Source organism: Aythya marila (genome assembly GCF_965140915.1).
Source record: "Aythya marila genome assembly, chromosome: 3".
NCBI classification, from domain to species: Eukaryota; Metazoa; Chordata; class Aves; order Anseriformes; family Anatidae; genus Aythya; species Aythya marila.
This window is the reverse complement of record NC_139044.1, coordinates 96,572,878-96,597,242: the sequence shown is the minus strand read 5'-3', so window position 1 is coordinate 96,597,242 and position 24,365 is coordinate 96,572,878. Positions and strand designations below refer to the sequence as shown.

The following is a 24,365-nucleotide window of genomic DNA, read 5'->3' as shown; positions in this document are numbered from 1 at the left end:
TTCTCCGGAGCCTTCAGCATTCTTTTTTTAGTCTAGGCAACCCAAGTTGTCTCAGCCTTTTCTTGTATGGTGGATTCTCCAAGCTCTCAATCATCTTTGTGACCCTTCACCTGACTCACTGCTGTGTGTATATCTTGTTTCTACTTGGGATCCTAAGCTTCTGTATGCAGCTCTGTAGGCAGAGGATCACCTGCGCTGAAGGAAGGACTTGGCATTTCCTCTCATTGAACTCCATCTTGGCCCAATTCCACAGCCCATTAAGGTCTCTCTAAACATCAGGACAACCATATCATTTATCAGCCACGACTCCCAATTTCCTGTCACCTGCAACTTGCACTCAAGTTGCACTCCGTCCTGGTGATCGGTAGTGATCATTACTAAAGATTTTAAACAATGTTGGACCTGATATTGATCCCTGGGGTACACCACTAGGGGCTGGTCTCCAGCTGCACTTTGTGCCACTCACTGATCACAACCTCCTCAGCTCAACAGCTCAGCCAGTCTTCAATCCACCTTGTTGTTCACTTGTCACCATATTTTAACAGTTTGCCTACAAGAACCTTGTGTGATAGAGTGCTAAACACCTTACTAAACCGAGATTTCAAATATCCATTACTCTCCCCTCATCCATCAGGCCAGCCATCTCATTGCACAAGGATGCCAGGTTGGTCAGGTATGATTTCCTCTTCATAAATCCATACTGACTCCTCCTAATCTTGTCCTTCAGTATTTGAAAATGGTTTCCAGCAATATTGTTGCATCACCTTTTGCAATGATCAAGGTGAGACCTGTAGTTCCTCAGATCCTCCTTCTTTCCTTCCTTGAAGATGGGACTGAAATTTCCTTTTTCCAGTCCTCTCAAACCTCCCCTAGTCGTAGGACCTTTCCAGTACACTTGAGAGTGGCCTTTTTATGCTACTAGCTGGCTTCCTCAGCACTCTTCAGTGCATCCCATCAGGCCCATTCTTGCACACCAAGTTTGTTTAACCTAATCCTCCTCCATAAAAGGAGAAGTATTGTAACAGGGCTATGAAAGTAAGAAGGCTAGGCAGGGAATATTTTTCAGAGCAGGATCAGAGGACTTTGGCACAGGATTAAACAACATCAGAAAATACCAAAGACATTTTGAGAAACATGAGTCCATTAAAAAATTAAGCTGTTATAGCACAGAGCATTGGGATCTTATAGTTTAACACAGGCTATGGAGCAGTCTAAAAGAGGAAGGCTTTCAAGGTCAGGTAAATTTGTCTTAGTATCATTTGTATTACACTCAAGTAGTCAGTGATATCATTATCAGCAAGTTCCATATTGCTGTGCCCGGAATCTTTTCACTTGTCTTCTGTTTCTCTAAGTAGTGACAGGCAAACCTATTATGCCATATGGAAATTAATAGTAAAATGAATTTGTGAGTAGTAAATGAATACTTCCAGTTTTGATTCAATGCTTTTTTATGAAAATTGAACTCAGACATATTATTTTAATTTCATTCATGACTTGCACTTATCTCTGAGAAGTTTTTCCAGATTTAAAAAAGTGGGGGAAAAAAGAAACACATAAAAATGAAACATACACAGTTCATTGTCTCTGGGGCAAAACGATCACCCGGGAAAATGGCTTTTATTTTATATGTGTAGATCATCTGATGAAGAATGAATTGTATTCTATGCCTTTTATTTTTAATTAAATTTGGTTGCATTAGAAAAAAGAACAACCAGAAGACTGCTGACCTTCACCTGATTTTAACACATCACCTACTTCACATATTTCATGTATTGCTTGTTAAAGAGATTGTTAAGTATGAAGAGACACAAAGCAGAGCAACGAGAAAAAACAACAGTTGCTCAGAAATCTCAGACAACCAGAAGTAAACTTTATTACTTCTAAACAAACTAGTAAGGATGCTTGCTCCATACTATAAACAGAAACTCCTTTAATTATCAATTAAAAAGCAAATCCACATCAAAACAGAACAAATCTTGAACGCAACTTTAAAGAACCATACTTCCTTCTGCATCAAAATGAAGAAATAGACAAAAATATACTACCCCCAAAAACCATAAATAAATAACTAAATAAAAAGTCGAATCCTTTTGTTACTAATAACTAGGTTAATGTCTAGTAGGGTTCACAAGAAGGATAACTGAGTTTAAGCTGTGCCTATGTATTTTCTTACAAAGTCATTTTTGCGTTTTTGTTTTCTTTCGCATTTTTTCCCTCATAGTGGCTCCTTTATGGGTTTGTAGAAGAAAACTACATGAAGATTACATTGAATATTGTATTAGTTATATGTATAAAGTTTCAGAATGAGAAAAAATTGTTTGATGAAGAACCACCCGTTGCTCTGGGCCTTGGAGTGGGATGATTTTGCTTTAAGAAAAACAACAACAACAACAACAACAACAACAACAAAAAACACCCTTGCTCCACAGAGTAACTCATTACATGGCTTAATCAGGTGAAGAAATCTTTCTAATACATCTATATTTGCAGGCACCCCACCTACCAGACTAACATTTTTTTCCATTATCTCTATATTTTCTTAGAAATACAGTCTTATCAGAATTGAGTTACCAAATTGCCCAAATAACAAAAACAAAACGAATGCAAGAAAGGGTAAAAAAATGCTGCACAGCAGGTACCAGAGACAGTGAGAAAAAATGTGTGAGAAACAACCCTCCAGACACCAAGGTCAGTGAAGAAGAAAGGGTAAGAGGTGCTCCAGGTGTTGGAACACAGATCCCCTGCAGCCCTCATTTCATTGAGTGCCTGACTGCATAACTATTGTTTACAAGAAGACATACAGCTTTCTGAACGTTACTTTTAACAGAAACACACAAGGTGTTTATTAAACATGTCTTGCCATAGTATGGAGTACTTGCCATAGTATGGAGTACTGTCACTGTTAAGCATCAAGGAATCAGCCTATTTTCTCACTTTTATCTCACTGTATTTCATTCTACAGAGAAATATAACGTTAGTCTGTTTACTTATGTAGGCAAGAACAAGCATATAAATTCAGAATTTTTGGATGAAATATTTTGGGAATATAATGAATATTAAACATAGCTCTGATTTTCACTGTAACTCTAAAGAAAAGAGGTACTGCAGAGTAGTATGTTACATACAGAGTTTCAGGTATACCTTTGCTGTGAGAAAATTAAACGTGCACATTTTTAAAAATGAATTTTAAATAGAAACTCACTTCACATTTCTATGTGATAGATAATTATGTTCTTCAGTATGCTACAGCCAAAACTGCTATAGCAGCTATAACTCACAACCAGGTAATGATGGTGACTGTCAGAATTTGAAGAGAATAGCAACCGGATTTTTAGAATGCTAATTTATTCCAAGAATATAAAAGCAAGCTATCTTGTTTCTATTATTGCTCTCTCATTTGACTAGAAAAGTGTTAAAATAAGACAAATAAATAACTTCAGCTACAGCAGTCTCATTTGTGTATGAAATGTGAAAAGCAAGCTAAAATTAAATATCTTAATTATTCAAACTGTAGGTGCAAACTAAAGATTGTGCCCTTACCTTCACAACGTGGGACAGCAGAGCTCCACACTACATTTCCATCCTGCATAATGCATGTTATGGATTCAGAGCCTTGGGTCTTCACAAAGCCATCATCACAATGGAAAGAAACAGAACTTCCCAGAAGGAACCTGTCTCCAAAACGCTTCCCATTTATAGGGATACCTGGATCATGGCACTCATTCTGACCAAATGCTTATTAAAACAAAATAAAACAAAACAAAAGAACAACTAATAATAGTAATAACAACAACAAAAACAACAACAGTAATAATACAAACCTTCTAAACTCTGTTACCTTGGGGGGACAAGAGGAGGAGGGAGAGAGAGGGAATAACCTTTGATAAGCAACAAGATTACAATATAATTGAAAGTTCTGGAAATGCCCCAGTACAAAATCTGCATTGGATCTGATGATATTCACAACAATGCAACATACTTCAGATTCTGAATCTTTTTAGATGTGTGTGGTTTAGATAAACAAAAACACTGTGCTTAAATTTCCCAACTGTTTGCCTCTCACACATCTCCATGTGGGGGGTGTTCTCCTCAGTGTATGGGTCAGTGACTTGTTGAGAACAGTATGGGTGTACAAAAATCTAGAGGATCTATATGTCTTTCAGGAGGTGTGTGCAAGGGAACCCACACTTCAGGAAAAGGGGTGAGTGCTTGTAACCCGTGCCCTGTGTCTGTAAATCTTTACAGGGCAGGGTGGAGATAGATTAGAACAGAAAGGTGTTTACAGATTTATAGGTGGTAAGATTTGTAAGCATCTAAAATTGTGGTTTATCTGTTGTATCACTGATACTGATCATGTCTGAACATGAGTCAGCAAAGTAACCTTGCCACTAAGAAGGCTAACAGTATTCTTCGATGTGTTACACAGAGTATCAGGACAAGAGAGTTGATCCTCCTTCCCTTCTACTCAGCATTGGTGAGGCCTCACCCGGAGTACTGTGTCCAGTTCTGTCACGTGTCCATCCCCCCATTCCCAAGACATACTGGGAAGCGTATGTCCACCTCTTTTCAGTGGTGCCCAATGCCAAGACAGAGTTACACGCTTTGCATTTATAGCAGTTTCAACCAAAATGGGCCTCAAATAACGAAGGGAAATTCTCAGTGCTATCACAATTAAATAAATAAATGATAAAATTTCAGATAAGCTAATAAAAGGAGTATTAGAAAGACAGCTGCAAGCACTGCAGTTATACAAGTATTACAATTTTGTATGTTCCCCTTTTCTGGGGCAATTCACTTCTGCATTATAAATACAAATACATTCTACTTTTCACTGTTATGATGAAAGACAGCTTGACAAGACATAAAATAAAAGCAGAGTTTCTTACTTGTGTAAGTGATATTAAATCCTCTTCCAGTTGTAGAGTGATCTGACTGAAATTCAAGTCTTACTATGTGCCCACTGCTAGCCAACTGAGAAGGTACCTCATTTCCAGAAAAAGTGCCAAGAGGTGGTAAATCTGAAATCCCATCATCTTTCACAGTGAGATAGTCAAATTGAGGTTCCACATCAAAGTCATTGAAAATCAGATGGATTCTGCTTCCTGGCTCTGAGATAATCAGCCAAACACAGTTCATATTGTTCCCATACTCCTCAGGATAATTTGGTGAAAGAATAATTCCAGACGGTGTGGTGAAGTTGAAGAAACATGAGACTAAAGAAAACAACAATATATTCTTAAAATACTCCATAAACACTACGAACATTTGTCTTTCTATTCTTGTGGAATAGAGTATTTTTGAAAACTAGATTTGAAAACTACTACACATACAGCCTGGACATAAGATTGTTAGAGCATTGCAGGTTTTAATTCCCCCTACGGTATTAAGTGCCTGCACAAGAGCTTGCAAAATATTAAAAGAAATACATAGAGAATGCCAAAGAAAGAAAAACTACTGCTTGGTGTGTCAGAATTCGGAAGAATTGGTAGGTTAGTTTGTTCCAAAGTGAAAATGCAACCTCCATTTATTTTATTTTATTTTATTTTATTTTATTTTATTTTATTTTATTTTATTTTATTTTATTTTATTTTATTTTATTTTATTTTATTTTATTTTATTTTATTTTATTTTATTGTATTTGCTGTTAACAGAAAAGAAATGTGTTCGAAAATGTATTTAGAAATCCGAAAGAATTAAACAGAAGGGCCAGTCTGTGTCTGTAGCACACCAAGTTCATGCTGATGCAAAGATTAGTACAAATGCTGTGCCTTAGTCAAGTACTCTTTAAAAGTATATAGCACAAACTTAACTTCCTGTTTCCCTTTGTTAGTATAGGGTGATTAAACAGAAATGATTCCTAGCTTTCCACCTTTTTCACTCTTTTGGGTCAATTTTCACCAACACAATTCCTAACTATCTTGGAGTCATGATCTTGAAGCTGTTACTCTAGTAAAAAGAGCAGTACATTCAGAAAGACGAAGGCTTACTGCACGGTAATTAACACAAAGGATAACTATTACTCAGCTCTTGAATTGCATCAAAATTGAGTTTAATGTTATAAATACATGTTGTAAATTCTGGTTCCATTACCTTTCATAGGGCATGTGCACATCAAACAGCAGAGCAGTAAAATATTCTAAACTATTGTCAACTAATATACCAACCCAACGCAGCATAGTGGTATGCCAAAACACAACTTCTGTTTTCAAAAGGATTGCAGCCACGGCATCTCATGGCCAGGCTTTATGTGCTTACACACATTCCAGCATTATACAGGCATATAGAGGCTGCTTCCATTCACACAGAAAGCTCACTCAGCTTGCTAAGTCCTGTAACCAATACAGCTGCAAAATACATATACATCTAAGCAGAACAAGACACCACACTCTGTTTTGAAAATCTAGTACTGAATTGTAAGACTCCTTATAGAAAAGGTAACGCTACCTGGAGAACTAAGTGCCTAAGTGTACACCTGTGTACTTAAAAAGATTTACTCTATTTTACCATAGAAGAAGGGGAAAAAAAAATGTTATCTATTTAAATCCATCTACAAGCTTACCTACAAACATATTTTATCTTTTCAAACAAAATTCATGTTTAATAATCTCAGCCCCCTTTTTCCACATTGGATATCCTCATATTCCTTAAACACATATTCATGTTTTGTTAGGATATCAAGAAAACAAAACAAAGCAACATAAAACATTTTTTTCTTATATCTGTAGACTGCTTTGCAGTGCGAGAATCAATGCATGTGCCACAGTCCTTTTGAGAACTTACATGCTAAGTGTTCAATTAGAGTCTTTTGTATGGCACTCATTTGTATTAAAAATGTTAAATGATAAAAATAAATACAAAATGAGGGGATGAACATTCTAAAACTGTCTATGTGATGGTAACCATAAATGAGGTACTATGAAGCCAACTAAGAAAAATACATGACAGTTAAATGCCTTCAAGGTCTTTGAAATGTTTTCCTGCTGGCTAGTAAAAAATGCTAAGAAAAGCAAGAGGTCAGAAAATGATTACAACAAAGAAATAATAATAATAATTCTTACAAACACAGCTGGGTTTGTTGCCAGACCACTGGTTGTTTTGTTGACATGTAATCGTTCTCTCTCCCACCAGTTCAAAAGCTGCTTGACATTCAAAGGTAAGTGTGTCTCCATGCAGAAAACTACTGCCAGTCCTTTTCCCATATGATGGAATTCCAGGGTCTCCGCAACCTCCTTTCTCAATTTCTGAATATCAAAAAATTCAAACACAATAGTAAGGAAAATATATTTGTCAACAATTTACATGTCAGTAAAAGAGGTGCCTTCAAAACATTTGACATTATGCTTTAAACTAGTATTTACAGTTGAAAATGAACGAGAGGTAGGTTCTTTAAAACCACCTACAAGATGGCTTAGGATCCTATGTCTTTTCACAGATCAATAACTTCCATACCTGCATCGCTGAAGATACAAAAATCCTCATGTTTAATGGTATGACTGCACTGAAATACATCTGATTTCATGGTAGAATTATAAATTCATCTATAGTCTCCATTCTATCATGGACATATATTAACATATACATCTTATTTCTGTAATGAAGTACTAGTAATAAAGAATCTAATTTAACTTTCAAATCTGCAATTCATTAGATAATGCTATTAGCAATAAAATTAAAAGTACATAATTTACTCATAAATTATATTGATTTTATTTAAAGCACCGAAATACCATAAACACCAAAATATAATAAAATTGAAGAATTATTTTTAAATCTCATACTTCAAATGAGAGCCATTTTTTTTGCCAGCTGTGTTCAGCTACACTGAAAAAAGATTAACAATTTAGATCATACTTCCTAGACACCCTCTAGAAGATCTGCTATTTAAATAATATTTATTTTGTTGATATGGAATGCATGTGTAGATAAGAATATAAAAATCTAGTCTTATGAAACATATGAATAACAAGAATATTAAAGACAGGAAATGTAAATATTAAGTGCCTGTGCTAGAAATGCTGTATCATCTTGCAAATTACTCTACAGTTTGCTGCCCATTGAAAATGAAGAATACATTTCTTTGCCATTAAATTTAAAAAAGTTTTGACATTAATTTCCATCTATGCAGCAACCATAATAATGAAGCACATCTGGTTCTATAAACTGTGTTGCTACATCTGTAGTAAAATGATGTGAACCTCATTCAAATGAACTCAGCAATAAAATTTTGAAGTTATTTAAACGTTTCACAGTTTAATTCAAGGTATGAAATTTGAAATATTCAGGATATCAAGAAAATTCAACTCTCAGAACAGTATTAAGTATTAAGATAATTTAACATAATTAAAAACGTCTGCTGTCATATATTGCTAAAACTATTAATATTAAAATCTAGCAGAAGCATTCAACCTGGCATGCTAAGTCCAAAAGAAATTTTAATATGCAGAATGGCATTATTATGGTACACATATTCATACTCTATGCTCACAACCTTGAAGAAGTTCTGAACAGATTGTTGAGAAGCACGTATGGTACATTTCACAGCAGAACAAGTTATTCATCAGGGTAAAGAGAGGTACACTTTTTTTTTTTTTTTTTTTTTTTTAATCTTAAAATAAGACTTTGAAAAGAAATTTGTTCCTTTTATATCTATGAATTCAGAGCAGTCCCAGAGTCAGATGTTTTACTGAATAATTGTCTTACCAGAAAGCCAGAATGTATCAAATGAATGAAAACATCTTACAAAAGTCCACTACACAAATATATTAAAACAGCAGTGGAATAATATCAGAAATAGTCTGATACTGGAAGAGTATCTGAAATTATCAAGGATTGCATATTTTATCTTTAAAAATGCTTTAAAGTAGCTTCACCTGCATGATCCTAGTGAGACGTTTATTCTTAATAGTACAATGGAGCACTGAAAACTTGTTTGTTCCCAGTTGTCCACACACTACATGAAAATGTGGAGAGCTACAGAAAATTAGAACCCATATTTTGATTTTATTTTAAAAATTCGTCTCCTCCATTGATAGCAGAGCTACATCTAAAGCAGTACGTGTGAATGATCAACACTCTTTTGAAAAACCTGTTGTGTATTGGAGGTCAGGGCAATACTGTCTCAGAGCAGAAGTGTCAGGAGGCAAACTGTCTGCAGGGTCTTGCAAAGTCACTGCTCAAGAATTATCCCTTTAGAGAAAGCAACAAGTGTTTATTTCCATGGATACAGAGGAAGTACCACAATATTTTTAATTAATGAATTTACTGAAGTAGAAGATAGATCAGGATGCTTTCTAACTCAGGAGATACACGAAGCCCTAGGAGTGGGTTATGGATCAATGAACCAAAACTTTTAACAGAAGTTACCTAAAATTAAACTTTCTGACAGGTTGAGAATTCATTTTTTTTATGGGAAGTTAGTACAGTATGTCTTTGGTCAGAATTGAGGTCTTACTTCTAAGTAATTCACTTCTAAGTGAATACTTAGTGTGTCTTAACATATCACCTTTCATACATGAATGACCAATTTTACATGAGGTAGAAATATAACCCGAATTTTTAAATCTCTTATTTGAAAGCATAAATAAACAATTAAAATATAAAAACTAATTTCAGGTGAAACTTTTAAATACTTTTATTATTCAGAAATATAAAACTTTAATAAAATCTGTTTGCCTCAAAAAACATATTTCAGTGTTGCATTTGCAGTTAAAATACATTAGAACAAATTTTTTATCAAAGTATTTTACATTGAAAAGACAAATATCTCATAATAATGTCAAAATGAAATGTATTAACTTTATTTCTATCTCAACTTCCAGGGTTTGTGTTTGTTTGTTCAACATAAAAACAATTCAGCAAATGTCACAACTTATAAGACACTTTTGAGAATGTTTGATTTGCATTTTGGCAATAAAACATTTGAAAGATTCCATCCAGCTCTAGGAATCTACAGCTTCTCAAAGCTTGGGGTGAAGACCATCTGCTATTACAGAGAATTTATATTAGTAAAAAAAAAACAAATTATTCAGCTTGTCTGAAATCATCTATTTGAATTTAATGGATAGCATTCACTTGTAGCTTCGAGTTTCATACAAATTTCCTGGTATGAAGATTTACTATAACATACACATAATTTCTTATTCATATTAAATTATGGGTGTTATTATCAAGCCCACATTTTTAGATCATTTAATATTCTACCAATTAATTTAATTGTGACATAAAAAAATCTAATTTTCACTCCACGAAAGCAGAAAGAATTCCCAAGTTAGATATAGTAATAGATATATTACTATATACTAGTTAGATATAGTTTCCACAGTTATTCAGTTCAATGTCTTTCCTTGCTCTTGAATTACAATTTACTAATGCAGGTACTAGACAATTTCCTTCCAAAACATTTGAAAAATACTAAATCCACAAAAAGCTTTTTTTTAGCTAACTGAATTTCTCACAGATGCACTGACTGCAGACAGAATGTATGTACTTTTGTCTTTACTGAAGATCTAGCTTTCCATCACATACCTTAATGACAGAACACAACTAGGGAATAAAAAGAAGGTTAAATTATGGATTTTGTATTTATACATATCACAGCATCACAGAATCACATACTATTTGTTTGCATCTAGATACTATAGACATGTAGTCATTTCCACATTTCTCTGTCCTCTGGAATTTGACGCAGCCTTTATTTCATTGTCTCTTGTCAGTCTCAAAAAAAACATTTTTTTATTATTATTATTTTTTTAGCATAAATCATACATGTATTCATTTGTTTCTGGTTTTCATGGATTCTTTTGGTAGTCTGGGGAAAGAGACTTCTCATCTTGTTTGTAAACTAGAAGTATTTACTCAATTTCAGTGAACAGTCTCTTTAACGTTGGAAGAGAGACATGATCAGCGATTTTCTGTCAGGAAGATCATATCCCTCTGAATTGAATCAAAGACATTTCTGGTGCTGTGTTTTGTTTCTTTCAAAGGAAGAAATATGGCAATTCTAAAGTGATATTAAGCACCTAAGTACGTACTAAAACTAATACTTGAAAGGTTTCATGTTGCAGTTCTGGTCTTTTTAATGAAAAGATTTTGTGTTACTTTGATCCAGGTATCTGAAATACATAATAAAATGCTAATGGATTTTAACATTTTGCAGTCTTTAATTTATTTTTTAGTCATGGTAGTAACTTGCTTTTTTTTTTTTTTTTTCCCTTGTTACTACATTACAAATGCACAGTTAAAATCAATTCCATAATACCATGATATTTTCATTCACGCTATCTGATATTCTAGCTTAGATGATCAGTGAATCATAATCAAATCAATAAATCTGTAACTAGATACATCTTTTCTCTATAGAGCATTAATAATATCCTCACACATAAATAGTCAAACTTCAGTAGCTCAAGGTCTGCCAGATAGTCAAAGTTAATACCTTTAAAGTCTAAATTCATGAATTTGACTACATATTTGACTACATTTTGTAATTATCATCCAAGACAATTTAAGGGAACCTATAATCTGAAAACTGGCAGGTGCACATTTAAAAAAAATAAAAATAATAAAAAAAAAATAGTTTGGAAGTTTATTTCTGCATCAAATTGGACCTTTTCAGTTTAACATCTAAACTCTTATAACAGGTCATAAATGTTTGTGTTTAAATACAAGAAAAATGATGACTTTGTTTATATCTTCTTTTTACCCTAGAATCAGAATGGTTAGGGTTGGAAGGAACCTTAAAGATCATCCAATTCCAACCCCCCTGCCACGGGCAAGACACCTACGACTAGATCAGGTTGCCCAGGGTCCCATCCAACCTGGCCTTGAACACCTCCAGGGATGGGGCATCCACAGCTTCTCTGGGCAACCTGTTCCAGTGCCTTGCCACCCAAAGTGTAAAGAATTTCTTCCTTACATCTAATATAGAATATCTTCCTGCAGTGACATTTAGAATACCTGACACAGCAGACTCTGACACTTGAAAAACACTTTCCTAAGTTTAGAACAGACAGAAAAAATATTGTTGTGCAGAACAGACTTTGATATAACAGATGCTGTGTTTTAATTATTCCCACTTATATTATTTATTGTATACCATAATGCTTTAAGGTGATCTTTGCATTGATCTCAATAATAAAATCTATTTGGAGCAGTAACATATTGTATTTGCCCTACATCTTTTATCTGAATGTTAGAATTCAAATCTGAGTCCCAAGCAATGTCATTTAAAGCCTTCTTAATGAAAAGGAAGTAATATATAAAAAGACAAAGTCTGCAACTGTACTGTGACATAAATCCAGTATGTTTGTTAAATCCATCATATTTGACAGGCAGAAGAGTTATGAGTAGACACGTTACAAATGAGGTAAATAGACATTACTTCAACCTACACATACGTTCTTCCCTGTCTTCTTAGGGAATACCACAATTCTTCAATACAACAATTAAATTACACAATAAATATTTTAAACTGTAAGTACTTCTTCATTGGCAGGAACAGAGAGCTTGTCTTTCTAGGACTTCAGCACAGGAAAAATAAAAAGCAGAATCAGCAATGGTTTTACCACTCCTGAAAAGATTTACAGATTGCAGTTGTAAAAGATTTGCATAGCAAATTTATGATGGAGCAGAGAATTCAACTAAGTATCCCTAAATACTTTATTCCTCTAAAGTACATTTTTCTTGTTTCCACAGGAAACCACGGTGGTCTATAGAAATAGACCATCTGCAAATTATGCAGGAGCTTTCAGTATTATAAAACAATAGTTTCAGTATAGGAAAAGGAACCAGAATTTACAAAAGGCCCCTTCTGTTTAATATGATTTTTCTTTTTAACGAGGCAGAAAGCTAGCCTTACAAATACCTGAGGAAGCACAAAAATGCTACTGTTTATATGGAAAAATGTTTCAGCCTTCTTTGAAATGCATGTGTAATACTGGTTTCCCAAATACCAATACGTTGTTGAAAATTATGGGAATTTGAAAATACTGACAGATAAAGAAACCCCTATACAGAGAGAGAGAGAAAGAGAGAGAGAGATTGAGAGAAAGAGAGAGAGCGCGCGTCAGGAATACTGAAGAGAACAGAGAACATAGGTAAGAGAATGAAATTATTATATATATATATATATATATTTATATATATATATATGAATCCTGCAAAGGAACATGGGAATAACTACTGAAAGTGAAAAATAAATCAAAATTAACAGAAAAAAAAATATATATATTTCAAATAGCACATATTTAGACTGTAAAGCTGGCTATTAAAGCTAAAATGTGGTTGGCCTATAGCTAAAAACAGAGTGGCCTTACAGGGTAATTTCATAGGTGATAACAATTTTAATATTATTCCAGTAAATTCCTTCAAAGAAAAGATACAATACAATTTACTGTAAATCCCCAACTATAAAAAGAGAAAGCCTCCTTCACAGGTCATATAGTTCCCAGCAGCATTCTAAGGGATGTCTCACAGTTTCTCTGATTTTTTTTTGTCCTTGTTGTCATCAAAAAGGCCACAGATCATATCCACTAGATCAATTTTTGTTGCTTCTATTTTGTTGAATTCTATATCAATAATAAAACCAAACATGACCTTAGAACCAGATAGATGGAAAGCCAACATGATTTTATGATTATTTTTTTTTTTAATTGGAAGTCTATTTAAACTAACTGCCTGTTATCATAGCATAGAGATGGCTTGTTGGTAATAATACAATACCATATATATATAAATGCTTTAAAGTAATCAAAAAGAAAAAAAAAATAAATCTATTTGACAACTTTGTTAAATTTAATATTTGCTGTGTACTTAAATATTCTATCAGAGAATAAAGAAAAATCACAAAGAAAAAGAATTTATTATTTTTTTTAATGATCAGTTTTATGATTGTCCAGGGTAGATGCAGATGAAATTTGAACAGGAATGAGTTCAAAGTTTTCTGTTACTCATTGCAGAGAAGTTTATTGTCTCAACTAACTGACTGATGAAATAACAATGAAATTCATTATCAACAACTGCAGAATCATAAATATGGAAACAATTAATTTTGAGCTTGCAGGTACAATGACAGGTTAATTTTCCAGTTTTTCTTTCCCTGCCTGTTTCCTTCCCATTGGTGTCCAGCTACAGTCTGAAAGTTGTACAACTGCCTGCCCCAGCCTCTACTAATGCAGCAATTACCTGGGCTTCTCAAGCCTTTATCATGTGTGACATTCATATAGCCATGTTTGGCAGTAATTACTTGAATACAGACAATATCAAAACAAGCTAAAATCAGACTCAGGCAAGGGTAGGTCCTGAGATCCTACACTGTTGCTTCAATAAAGCTACAGCCTTTAACCAGTAATTATAAAATCACAGCATTGGCCATATAATTCAACTTTAAAAAGAGATGATTGAGGAATTGAGCTATAAAACCTATACATATATTAAAGAACAAACAAACAAAAAAAAAAAACAACAACAAAACATATAAGAAGTGAAATAAAAAGCATAAATAGGAATTGACTCTTCACTGTCTCACAATAGAAGAACTAAGGCTTATCAAGGTAGTCAATGGGCTTAAAACATCTAAGGTGTTCTTCACACATGGATTTCTCCGTTTGTTGGGTGAAATTTAGGTGTATCACAAAAAGTGATACAACAAATGCATGAAAGAAAATCTTACTAAGAAACAAAGAGGAAACACTTGAACTATGCATGACTAGGGAATTGCTCTTGGATTGTCACCTTCTCTTGATTTATCACTGTATACTCTTGTGTTTTAACCCAGCAGGCAGCTATGTACCTGTGGTGGTTTTATTCAGGTGGGCAGCCGAGCTCCACCACAACCGCTCTCTCACTCCCCCTCTCCTCAAAGAGGAAGGGGGAGAAAATACAACACAGAGAACTCGAGGTTTGAGATAAGAAAGGTTTAATTAAAGGGAAAGGGAACGGGAGGAAAAACAGAGACAAAAGAAGCAATCAGTCTGCGCGGAAGCACAGAGAGAGGAAAAATTATTCTCTACTTCCCATCAGCGAGCGGTGTTCGGCCACGTCCTGGGAAGCAGGGCCTCAAACGCGTAGTGGTTGTTCAGGAGGAACAGCCCCCTCCCCCACGAGAGCCCCCCCTTTTATTGCTGAGTGTGACATCAGGTGTTATGGAATATCCCTTTGGTTGGTTTAGGTCAGCTGCCCCAGCAATGTCCCCTCCCCATCACTTGCCCACCCCCAGCCTGCTGGCTCCTGGGGGCTTGGAAGGAGTCCTGATGCTGTGCCAGCACTATGCAGCAATAGACACAACACTGGAGTGATATCAGTGCTGTTCCAGCTACGAGTGCAGAGTACAGCACTGTGCGGGCTGCTGCAGGGAAAAGGTGACTCCAGCTCAGACAGACCCAACACAGTACCACAAAGCCACTCAATCGCTATCCCCAGGTAGGATGGAGGAGAAAACTGGAAAGCTAAAAGGCATAAAGGAGGTTGCAGACAGTCATTAAATGTACAAGAAACAAAAACAAAACAAAAAAACAGCTAGCAGGAAAGGATAACGAAGAACAGGACAGGACTGGAAAACAACAGATTAAAGACTTTTTAGAAAATATAAACATATTCCAGGGAACAGGTCCAAATTAAATTGATATTACAGTACTTAAACTGAAGAGGTCTATAAACTATTAGCAATTATCTTCAAGAACTTATGGAGGACAAGGGAGATCTCAGCTTAGTGGAGAGGAGCATCTGAAATAACTGTTTCAAAAACTGCAGAAAACAGTATCCAAGGAATTATATGCCTGTTTCATTTAAGATGAAAATATATTAGAACAAATTGCTGATGAATTTATTTATAAACATATCAAAGTGAAATGCAGGAAGTTCCATGTGCATATGAGGAAAACTTCTGTTTCCATTGTAATTGTTTCAGTATTCCAAACAAAACCCAAGCTTTTTGAAAACTTTATATATTATGTTTCATTATTTAACAATTCTATATAAAGCAAAGTTACTCCACTGTTTTAGGTATTTTTGAGATGGAAAAAATTAGATAAGTCAGTTTCATTTCTGCTGCTTGCCAGTTTTTGTAACAGTAATAATTGAGACTACCTCAAGAGAGAGATTAACTTTAAAAGATGATTTTAAAAGCTGAGTAGTGGAAAAATGCATTTGCCATATTTCTTGAAATCACAGTTCTTGTTTCTTCAGACCTGAAGTGTAATCCAAGTGATCTCTAAAATGTTAGTTAAACAATATTACAAATATTATGTTAAATATAAAATTTAAGTAAAGTCTGCCTTATTTTAGAATTCCCTATTTTTGTACAGAACAACTTAATATAGTTGCATTAATCATGGGTTTGGGGGTTTTCTTCCTGTTTATTCTTATAAGAATAAACTCAAATAAAATCAGCTGTTATAATGCTGATTTTCACTTACTGATTAGGACCTAGAGTGAAGGACATTAAGTCAGAATAGACATAAAACCCAAACTCTATAGAGATCGTATATAATTTAATATTGTTTTTAAACACCCAACACACTTATTTCTTTTGAAACAGGGAAAAGTACTTTCCATTCCTCACTCATACTGAGGAAGAGAATTCACTTATTTACTTAATGCTAAGAAACTGAAATATACAGAACACAACTTCCTTTTTTATTTAAAAACGTGCAAGAGAATAGTTTAAAAACAAACAAACACAAAATCTCCGGATTTTTCTATAAGGAATGTACTTATAGGCGTGAAAAGTAGATGGAACTTCAATGAGTTGTATTCTAAACAGCACTCATAAATATGAGGTCTGTATCCTCGCAGGGTAAGAGAGAGAGAAAAAAAATCTTTCTTTTCTTGACTTTATTATTAACATACTTCACATTAAACCTTTCCATGGATTCCTGGAAGTTGTAATTCCTAATAGTAATCCATAGATACAGAGAACTGTTCTTTCACATGGCAATCGTGGAGAAAACTGGAAGTACCACACTGGAAGTAGCTGGAAGTACTTCTGCTACTGGAAGTAGCAACTTGTGAGGAAGGATGGAGGAAAAAGTATTAGTTCCAACCATTACTACAATCAGGTGTTAGCAATCATTATGGAAACCCACAAGAAAATACTTCTGCCAGGGAGCTTCTGAATTCATTCATGACCTCAAGTCCAGAAATCTGATACATATTGTCCATAGGACCCTTTTCATTGTGGAAAGTCTTCTGCTTCTTATGCCATATAATGCAAACAAATCAATATTAAATTATACTCTCTGAATTTGCTGCTAGCCCCTGTAAACCAAAATTCAGGGTCAAAACCACTATATGAGATCTAGAGTTGTATAAAAAATTCTAAAGAAATACGTCACAAAAATCCCCGTCAAAATGCAGGAGTGCCCCTAAGAAAGGAAAGAACAGAATAAAGGAAGGAAATAGGGTCCCTTCTTATCTTTATAACAATTTGTATAGGTTACTAAATAGTTATAGGATGTTTTCTGTAGCAACACAGTAACAGCTGTGTCTACCAAAACTTTAAAAAGCAAATAGAATTTTAACTCTGTACAACCAAACCATACAGTGTTATCCATGTTGAATTGTAATGAGACATGGACCTGTGCATTTGCATGGAAAATTGTGTATAATTTGTTCACTCAAACTGTGACAATGTTATGCATTCTATTGTTTTAGAGCAGAATATCTTTGAACATATTTGTCCAGAAATAAGATATCTTGAGTCCTGGCAAGTAAGATGTGGTACTTGTCCAGAAAGTAACCAATGTGTTACCTGTATTAAAAGTGCAAGCAAATAGACCTTTGTGTTTTTATCAAAGTGATGGAACAGCCAACACAGGAGTCTACTTCTAAAGAGTTAAGGGATGAAAATATAATTAACACCATTTAACATGTTTTTATGGAAAATTGCTCATGTCATACAAACAATAGGTATTTAGATTATAAACCTCACAGTGTATTTTGTCTTCTTTAAGCCATTTAAATTAGCAACACATGACATCCTAATTAAGAACTGGCATCACAGAAAATCAATTTAACACATATTAAATGGATGAAAATTAGATAATAAGAGTGTCTCAAAGCATAAATGTGAATAAAGAATTATCATTAGGCAACAGAAGTGCTCCAATTAGCTTAGCATATACTTTCCTAGCCCATTCCTAACAATTTGTTATATAAATGCTATTACAAAAAAATAGTTGGTCAGTAGTAGCCATTGTATTGCATAGATTGTGTGGATATCTCAGGCGGAAAAATCCATTTGACGTTTTGCTTTTAAAGTTTCACACTCAGAAGAAAAATAAAAAAGGCTGGTTTATGCTGAGGGCACAAGAGAGAAGGAGAGACCCTGACGGAGTCTAACTCTACTACATCACTATTAACTGTCCAATTGAAGTGAAAGGAGAAGATCAGAAATAAAAACTAACAAACAAAACTACTAACTGTGGTACTATGAAGGGCTTGTGAAATATTCCAGACTAGACCTTTGATAAAACTATGAATATAAAAGTTGTCTGATTTTTGCTTTTACAATTTGATACAGTACACATACAAAGGAAATGGTAGAGTGACATTAGTTTTCAGTTTGGAAAGGAAAGACTGCAGTGATGCCTAGAATACCTTTCCTTACTACATTTCAGCCTACACAGAGATTGTATGTGTTGCCCATGGTACATTTGTGTAGCTTTAGTTAAGGTACCATCTATTCCAAACTTTTTTTTTTTTTTTTTTTTTTTTTAATGAAGATCATCTTTTTATGGCTTCTAATGTGAAGCAGAGGACTGTGATGTGGTAGGATGGGAAAATATTTACTATACATAAGAACGAATGGCAATGACTTTAATTCATTGCAACAAACATTTATGTTTTAATATATACAAAATGGAAATATACATCTTAATGGTTCCTATTAAGGTGCATGTCCTGGTGAAAACACGCTAATACTCCATACAAATATCTATAGCATAAAGAAGCAAATAGACCATATACCCTCAGTTTATTTTATATAATTTCAACCTTAGCAGATAAGAAGACAATCACAACAAATAGGTCGTGTCCACTTTCCTTGAGCATTTTTTTGAAAATGAATGGAAACTTAAAAAAATAAAAAAATAAATAAAGCTTTATTTGACTTACATTTCTTGCTAAAATCCTTTAAAAATCTCTTCTCTATATACTGCTGTTAGAAAAATAGCAAAATAGAAACCTATGGAAGTGCATCGAAGCAGTGGATTAGATTTTCAACTGAACTCAATTGTTTATCATAATATTTGGAATTACAAATCCAAAAAAGTTCAGTTGCAAGCTGAGTAAGTGTGAGAAATGATACTCAATGAAATTCAGTAATATTTATATGGCATAGTAATGCAAAACAATAGAAGCATTAACAGATTCAAAATTTTTATAATGTTGTATAAGTCCATAAAAGGTGACTGTACAAAACCTTTTTTTTGCAAACTATTTCATGCAAAGGCAATAAAAACATTACAGAATAAAAAGCGCCAATAAGACTTGGCAATGGCATTAAGACAGCACGGAGGGTGCTGCAGACGATAGGAAAAATCCAAAAGGTTTGTGTGCTCTTAGTTCTGCGAGGACGGTTATGCAAGTGCACACATGCTGATACCACCCTACAGCATCTAAACAAACCAAATATACTCACTTCCTGAGGGAAATTTTTTTTATTATTTTTTTATTTTTTCTTTTTGAAAGAGAGGACAAACAGATCAACAGGCATATCTAAAGACACTGACTGAAACCAATCTGCATCTGTCTCTACAAGGAGTGGTGTACTTCATTTATTTTATATAACTGATATTGCTAGCATAGCAGTAAAACTTTTATTGCTTTATTATGTGTCCTAACTGTAATGATTTTGTTTTGAAGTAAATAGTACTCTGCTTTCTAAAAGTTCTTTAACCACTAAAGCAGTCTTTTACACTTGAAGGAAAAACAAAGGGAACTTAAAAAAATAAAAAATATAATAATGCCAAGTCTACGATTGATTTGTAAATAAATTGCTGCTTTGAAATCTTACTATGAATTATTGCTATCATTTCCTACTCAAGAAAGGATTGTCCATGCCTGGAAAGTCAGGGCAGAGTACATTACAAAAGATCTAAAAAAATCTACTACAAAAGAATAGATTACTGGTCTGTAATAAAATGCAGAATTATTACAAATGCCACGGGTTTTTGTTTGTTTCTTTTTGCAAGATCATATTACAGACTGAAACTGTGGCCAATGCAGGTCATTTGTACCGCTGACCAAATTTAATTCATTTCTGAAACTGTTATATTACTTACTGTATTAATATGATGTTTTTCACCTACAATTGGCATATACTTTATAGCCTTATCTCCACAAACAGCTTATTTAATGTAGTTCATTAGTTTTCAAATGTAGAAATCTTCATTGTACAATGTTCTATGAGCTATATTCAGAAAACTCCAAGATTACATGTTTTTAGAAGATCCATTTTGTGGTAAACATCCTTAATTCTTTATGATTATAAGAAAACTGAGTGATATTATACACTCAGAAGAGTGTTTAGATGTAAAACCAACATGCAAGCACACACAATACCAAATTAGGGGGTCATTATATCTTTTTGTTAACCTAATTCAGTAATTCACACACTTAATAATCTGAATGGGTCTTATTTTTACATAATATCATGCATATAACAAATATATTATAAAAAAGGCTTAAAATTGTTCTTGTCAATATTTTGAATTATGAGCTATCATTTTTTAAATTGCACAGAAAGATAAATCATTATTATAAATCATTATTTTATCTTGAATAATAATAACCTGCTTTCATCTAAATTGCTAATAAAACAAGAGAGCATTGTAAAAAGGCTGCTCTGGAGGATATGCTGACTTTGTAACAGGTGGAGGTGTTTGTATGTCAAATCAATTTTAGTCAACGTGTGAAATTAATGTCTGTTTATGAGCTGAATGGATAAATCACACAGCTGGTGAAAGGACTCCGAAAGAATAAAGTATTGAAGAACTCTGAAGCAACTGTTTAGTGAAATAAGCCTTTTTTTTTTTTTTTTTTTTTTTTAAAAAAGAGGATTTTGCAAATAGTATCTTTGTGTCTGAATGAAAAAAAAAAAGTGTCTATATTTCCCATAAATTTAACATCTAGAAGCACATCAGTAGCCTCAATAAAATCCTAAAAATGCAGGTAATAGTAAGCTTTCAGTTGAGTTTAGAAGATGGAAAAAGGCATATGAACAGGAAATTTCAGAAATTTTTGATCTCAACAACAGTAAAAATGAATCTATTATATGAAAAAATTAAGAAGTTCATAGCATTAAATTCCAGTATATCTTTCATAAGGCATCACTTTTACAAAACAAACTTAAACAACATATTGGGAATTGGTGGAGGTGACCTGTGACCATGCCTCCAAGGATCTAGATGGCATCCTGTGCAGGCAGAAGCTCATATGGAGTGCACCAATGTCATACACCAGCACCCTAGCGATAATGGGCTAGACGGGTGTCAAAGCACCGTCTGTGTATATAGACCATCCTGCCAGCTCCAGTGATCCAAAGCAAATAGATTCTCCCCACCTCAACCCTAAGACCTGCATCTGAGCTGTGGGAAGACCATCCCACCAGATCTGGCTACTCGAATGAAAAGTGGAGAATCTTTCTTTCTCCTAGTCTCTACCAGGTTACCACACAAAACACACATGCATAAACATATCTGTAAGTACAAAAGAAAAATAAATTTGCAACAAAGTTACACAAAATAATAAGAAAAACTATTTAGTAAGCTAAACAAGAGATATTAAGTAATCTGGGTACTGATATAACACTGCACGTGTAGACTTGTAATTGAATAAACAATATCTGAAAGCATAGCATCTTTTTTGCTAGGCAACACCAAAAGAAACAAAGTTTTTAAAGAGACAGCACAGAGATACTCTTTGAAATGTATAAAGAAAGAAAGGTTGGTGCACCATTCCTTCTCTTCCCACTGTGACTTTGCTATGCAAGTGCTTTCTTCCAAGGTTGTTCTTAGGCTAGCTACTCTGCCTAAATCTCTACTATTAAATAAAGCAGGAACAAGAATGAGCTTGAACACTGGATCTCCAACCACCCACAATTCGTAAAGTCTATCATGCTTCCTAATGATGCCTACCAGCATTCTCTAAGACATGATTTGGGGGACAGCAAGCACTAGGGACCGCTCCCTAGTGGACTGGATTGCCAAGACTGCATTCAAATTTCATTTCTATACTCTAGTCACTCAGCACCACTCCACAGGCTTTATATCTTCAGACATGCCTCATCACATCCCAAATTGTGATCCATACCTTGTTTCATGCTATGAAAACATGAATCATGGCCTGCATTAACACACAGAAATAACAATCTCTCTCCTACCCCAAGACATATAAAAACACACACACACACACGATTTGTCTGTGGGTAAACAAGACCCCTCCACAGGGCCATGTTACACTGCTACATCATCAGAACAAGAATACAATCCCCAGCTACATTCTGTTTAAAAATACAAGTGCAGTCTCAAGGTAGTTCCTGGGTTGCAGCAAACTCCATGTCATCTCTTATGGCTCTTTAGGGAAACAAACAAACAAAAAAACCCTGTCTGTTCCCTCTTCTGGTAAGGGGTCCCCTGCTCCTGTTGTGATGTCAGGCTCCTTCTGGCTCTGTGCACTCCCTCTCTCTGAGTCAAACCCAGCCTGCATTATAGAAGATCGTCATGATAAGGGACGCTCAAGTGAAGCTGTTTTCCTTCTTATAAATCATTCTAATGAGATACGAGTTAATAACATACAGCAAGTAGTTAACAAACAAGGTATCAGCACAGTTTCCTAGATTATTTTTCACAAAATTATCATGAAAGACCCAATTTTAAAGGTTGTTTGTTTGCTTGTTTTTATGGCAGATGGCTATCCTGCGAATAAGCATTTTTTCTTTATCTGATATTGCCATGTATGATTTTTAGTTTCATATACATGTAATATAGAATAGATTTCTAGTGATAAAAGTATATGGTCTCTTTTAGCTGTGGAATTGGAAAAAATATTATGCTATGGATTAGTAAAAATATTTACTATATTAAATGATTACCAGGATATTTTTGTCACAAATAGAAAGAGGGAAAACTCCTATGTCCCCTATATATAATAAAAATAAATGCAAGTTGAACAGATTTTAAGATTTTACACAAAATGTACAGAATTCATTTTTTAGCGTGCAGTGTATTCTGATACACATATAAGAAAACCACAGCATGAAGAATGTTGGGTAAATTTTGAGATGAAACAAGAATCAAACCCTTTGAAATTACAGAAATCCTTGTAATTAATTTTCAGAAATAATACATACTTTCAGAAATAATATATACTTCTGCAGATACAGAATAAGAATAAACATGCAGGTAATGGTGACTTTAATAGTAATCCGTCAAAGGGTAATAATATCCATTCTACATAGCAAATAAAAATGAATCTTTTTGTACAGCAGCAAAACTAACACATGAAATGCAGTTTAAATATCTATAAGTGCATAAATATGTATTTTTATTTTTTTAAAACTTGATTTCATGAAGACTTAACTATAAACAAGATTTTGTGTATGTTCTCTTTTTAGGAAAATTTGTCAAATGAACACCAGAATCTCATGAGAATGAAGGCTTAATATATTTTTATTTATTGAATTATCCTGTATTGTTTCATAAAAATACTTATTTATGGTGACTCTGAAGTGCTGACAATATGCATAAACATACAGAAAATCTTGTGCCAGTCAAAGCACTCCTAGCACAAGATTAACTTTGATATTTGCATCATAAATACATAGTGGTTTATTCATTTTCCAAGTTTTGCTGGTTTAGATAGATGTATTTTTTTATTTTTTTTGTATTGTGCCAGATAAATATTTGCCGCAAGGAATTTTTTTTTTTTTTATCTGTTTTTCAGTAAATGGCAATAATATTGAATATTTTATTTTTATTTTTTTAGAGGCAAATTAAATATTTAGCAAGATTTCTAAAACAATGTTTTCTTTATAAGTCTATTGACTTCATTGATAAGCTGTCACCTTTAATATCACATTGATACATTTCTCCAGGAGGATATACCTAAAGAAAACGTAAGTGTTAGAATAGAGTCAAAAGTGTCAGCTACCACATCATTTAAGCAATTCATTTGTTACCACTGCAAAAAGGATGGTTTCTTAAAGTAATACAAACAGGAAAATAATACTTAACATAGGTGGCAACACTGAGGAAGCAATATGAATGCTTGACTTACTGCTCATTTGAAATCTAGTTGTTGATTTTAAAAACAAGTACATAGGTGTCATGCACCAAAACGCTTCCAAAATAGAGGATAGACTTGAGGCT

At 34.0% G+C, this 24,365-nt stretch overlaps 1 protein-coding gene across 1 annotated transcript in view; it reads right to left on the bottom strand.

The window, feature by feature from the left end:
• The window catches only part of CSMD1 (CUB and Sushi multiple domains 1), a 1,184,580-nt gene that overhangs the window by 291,036 nt on the left and 869,179 nt on the right, over nt 1-24,365 (bottom strand). The window contains exons 13-15 of the mRNA XM_082756691.1: nt 7,059-7,241; nt 4,887-5,213; nt 3,541-3,735 (exon numbers count right to left, since the gene is read on the bottom strand). Of these exons, the coding sequence (XP_082612817.1) occupies nt 3,541-3,735; nt 4,887-5,213; nt 7,059-7,241 (705 nt within the window). The remainder of the gene's footprint in view (nt 1-3,540; nt 3,736-4,886; nt 5,214-7,058; nt 7,242-24,365) is intronic.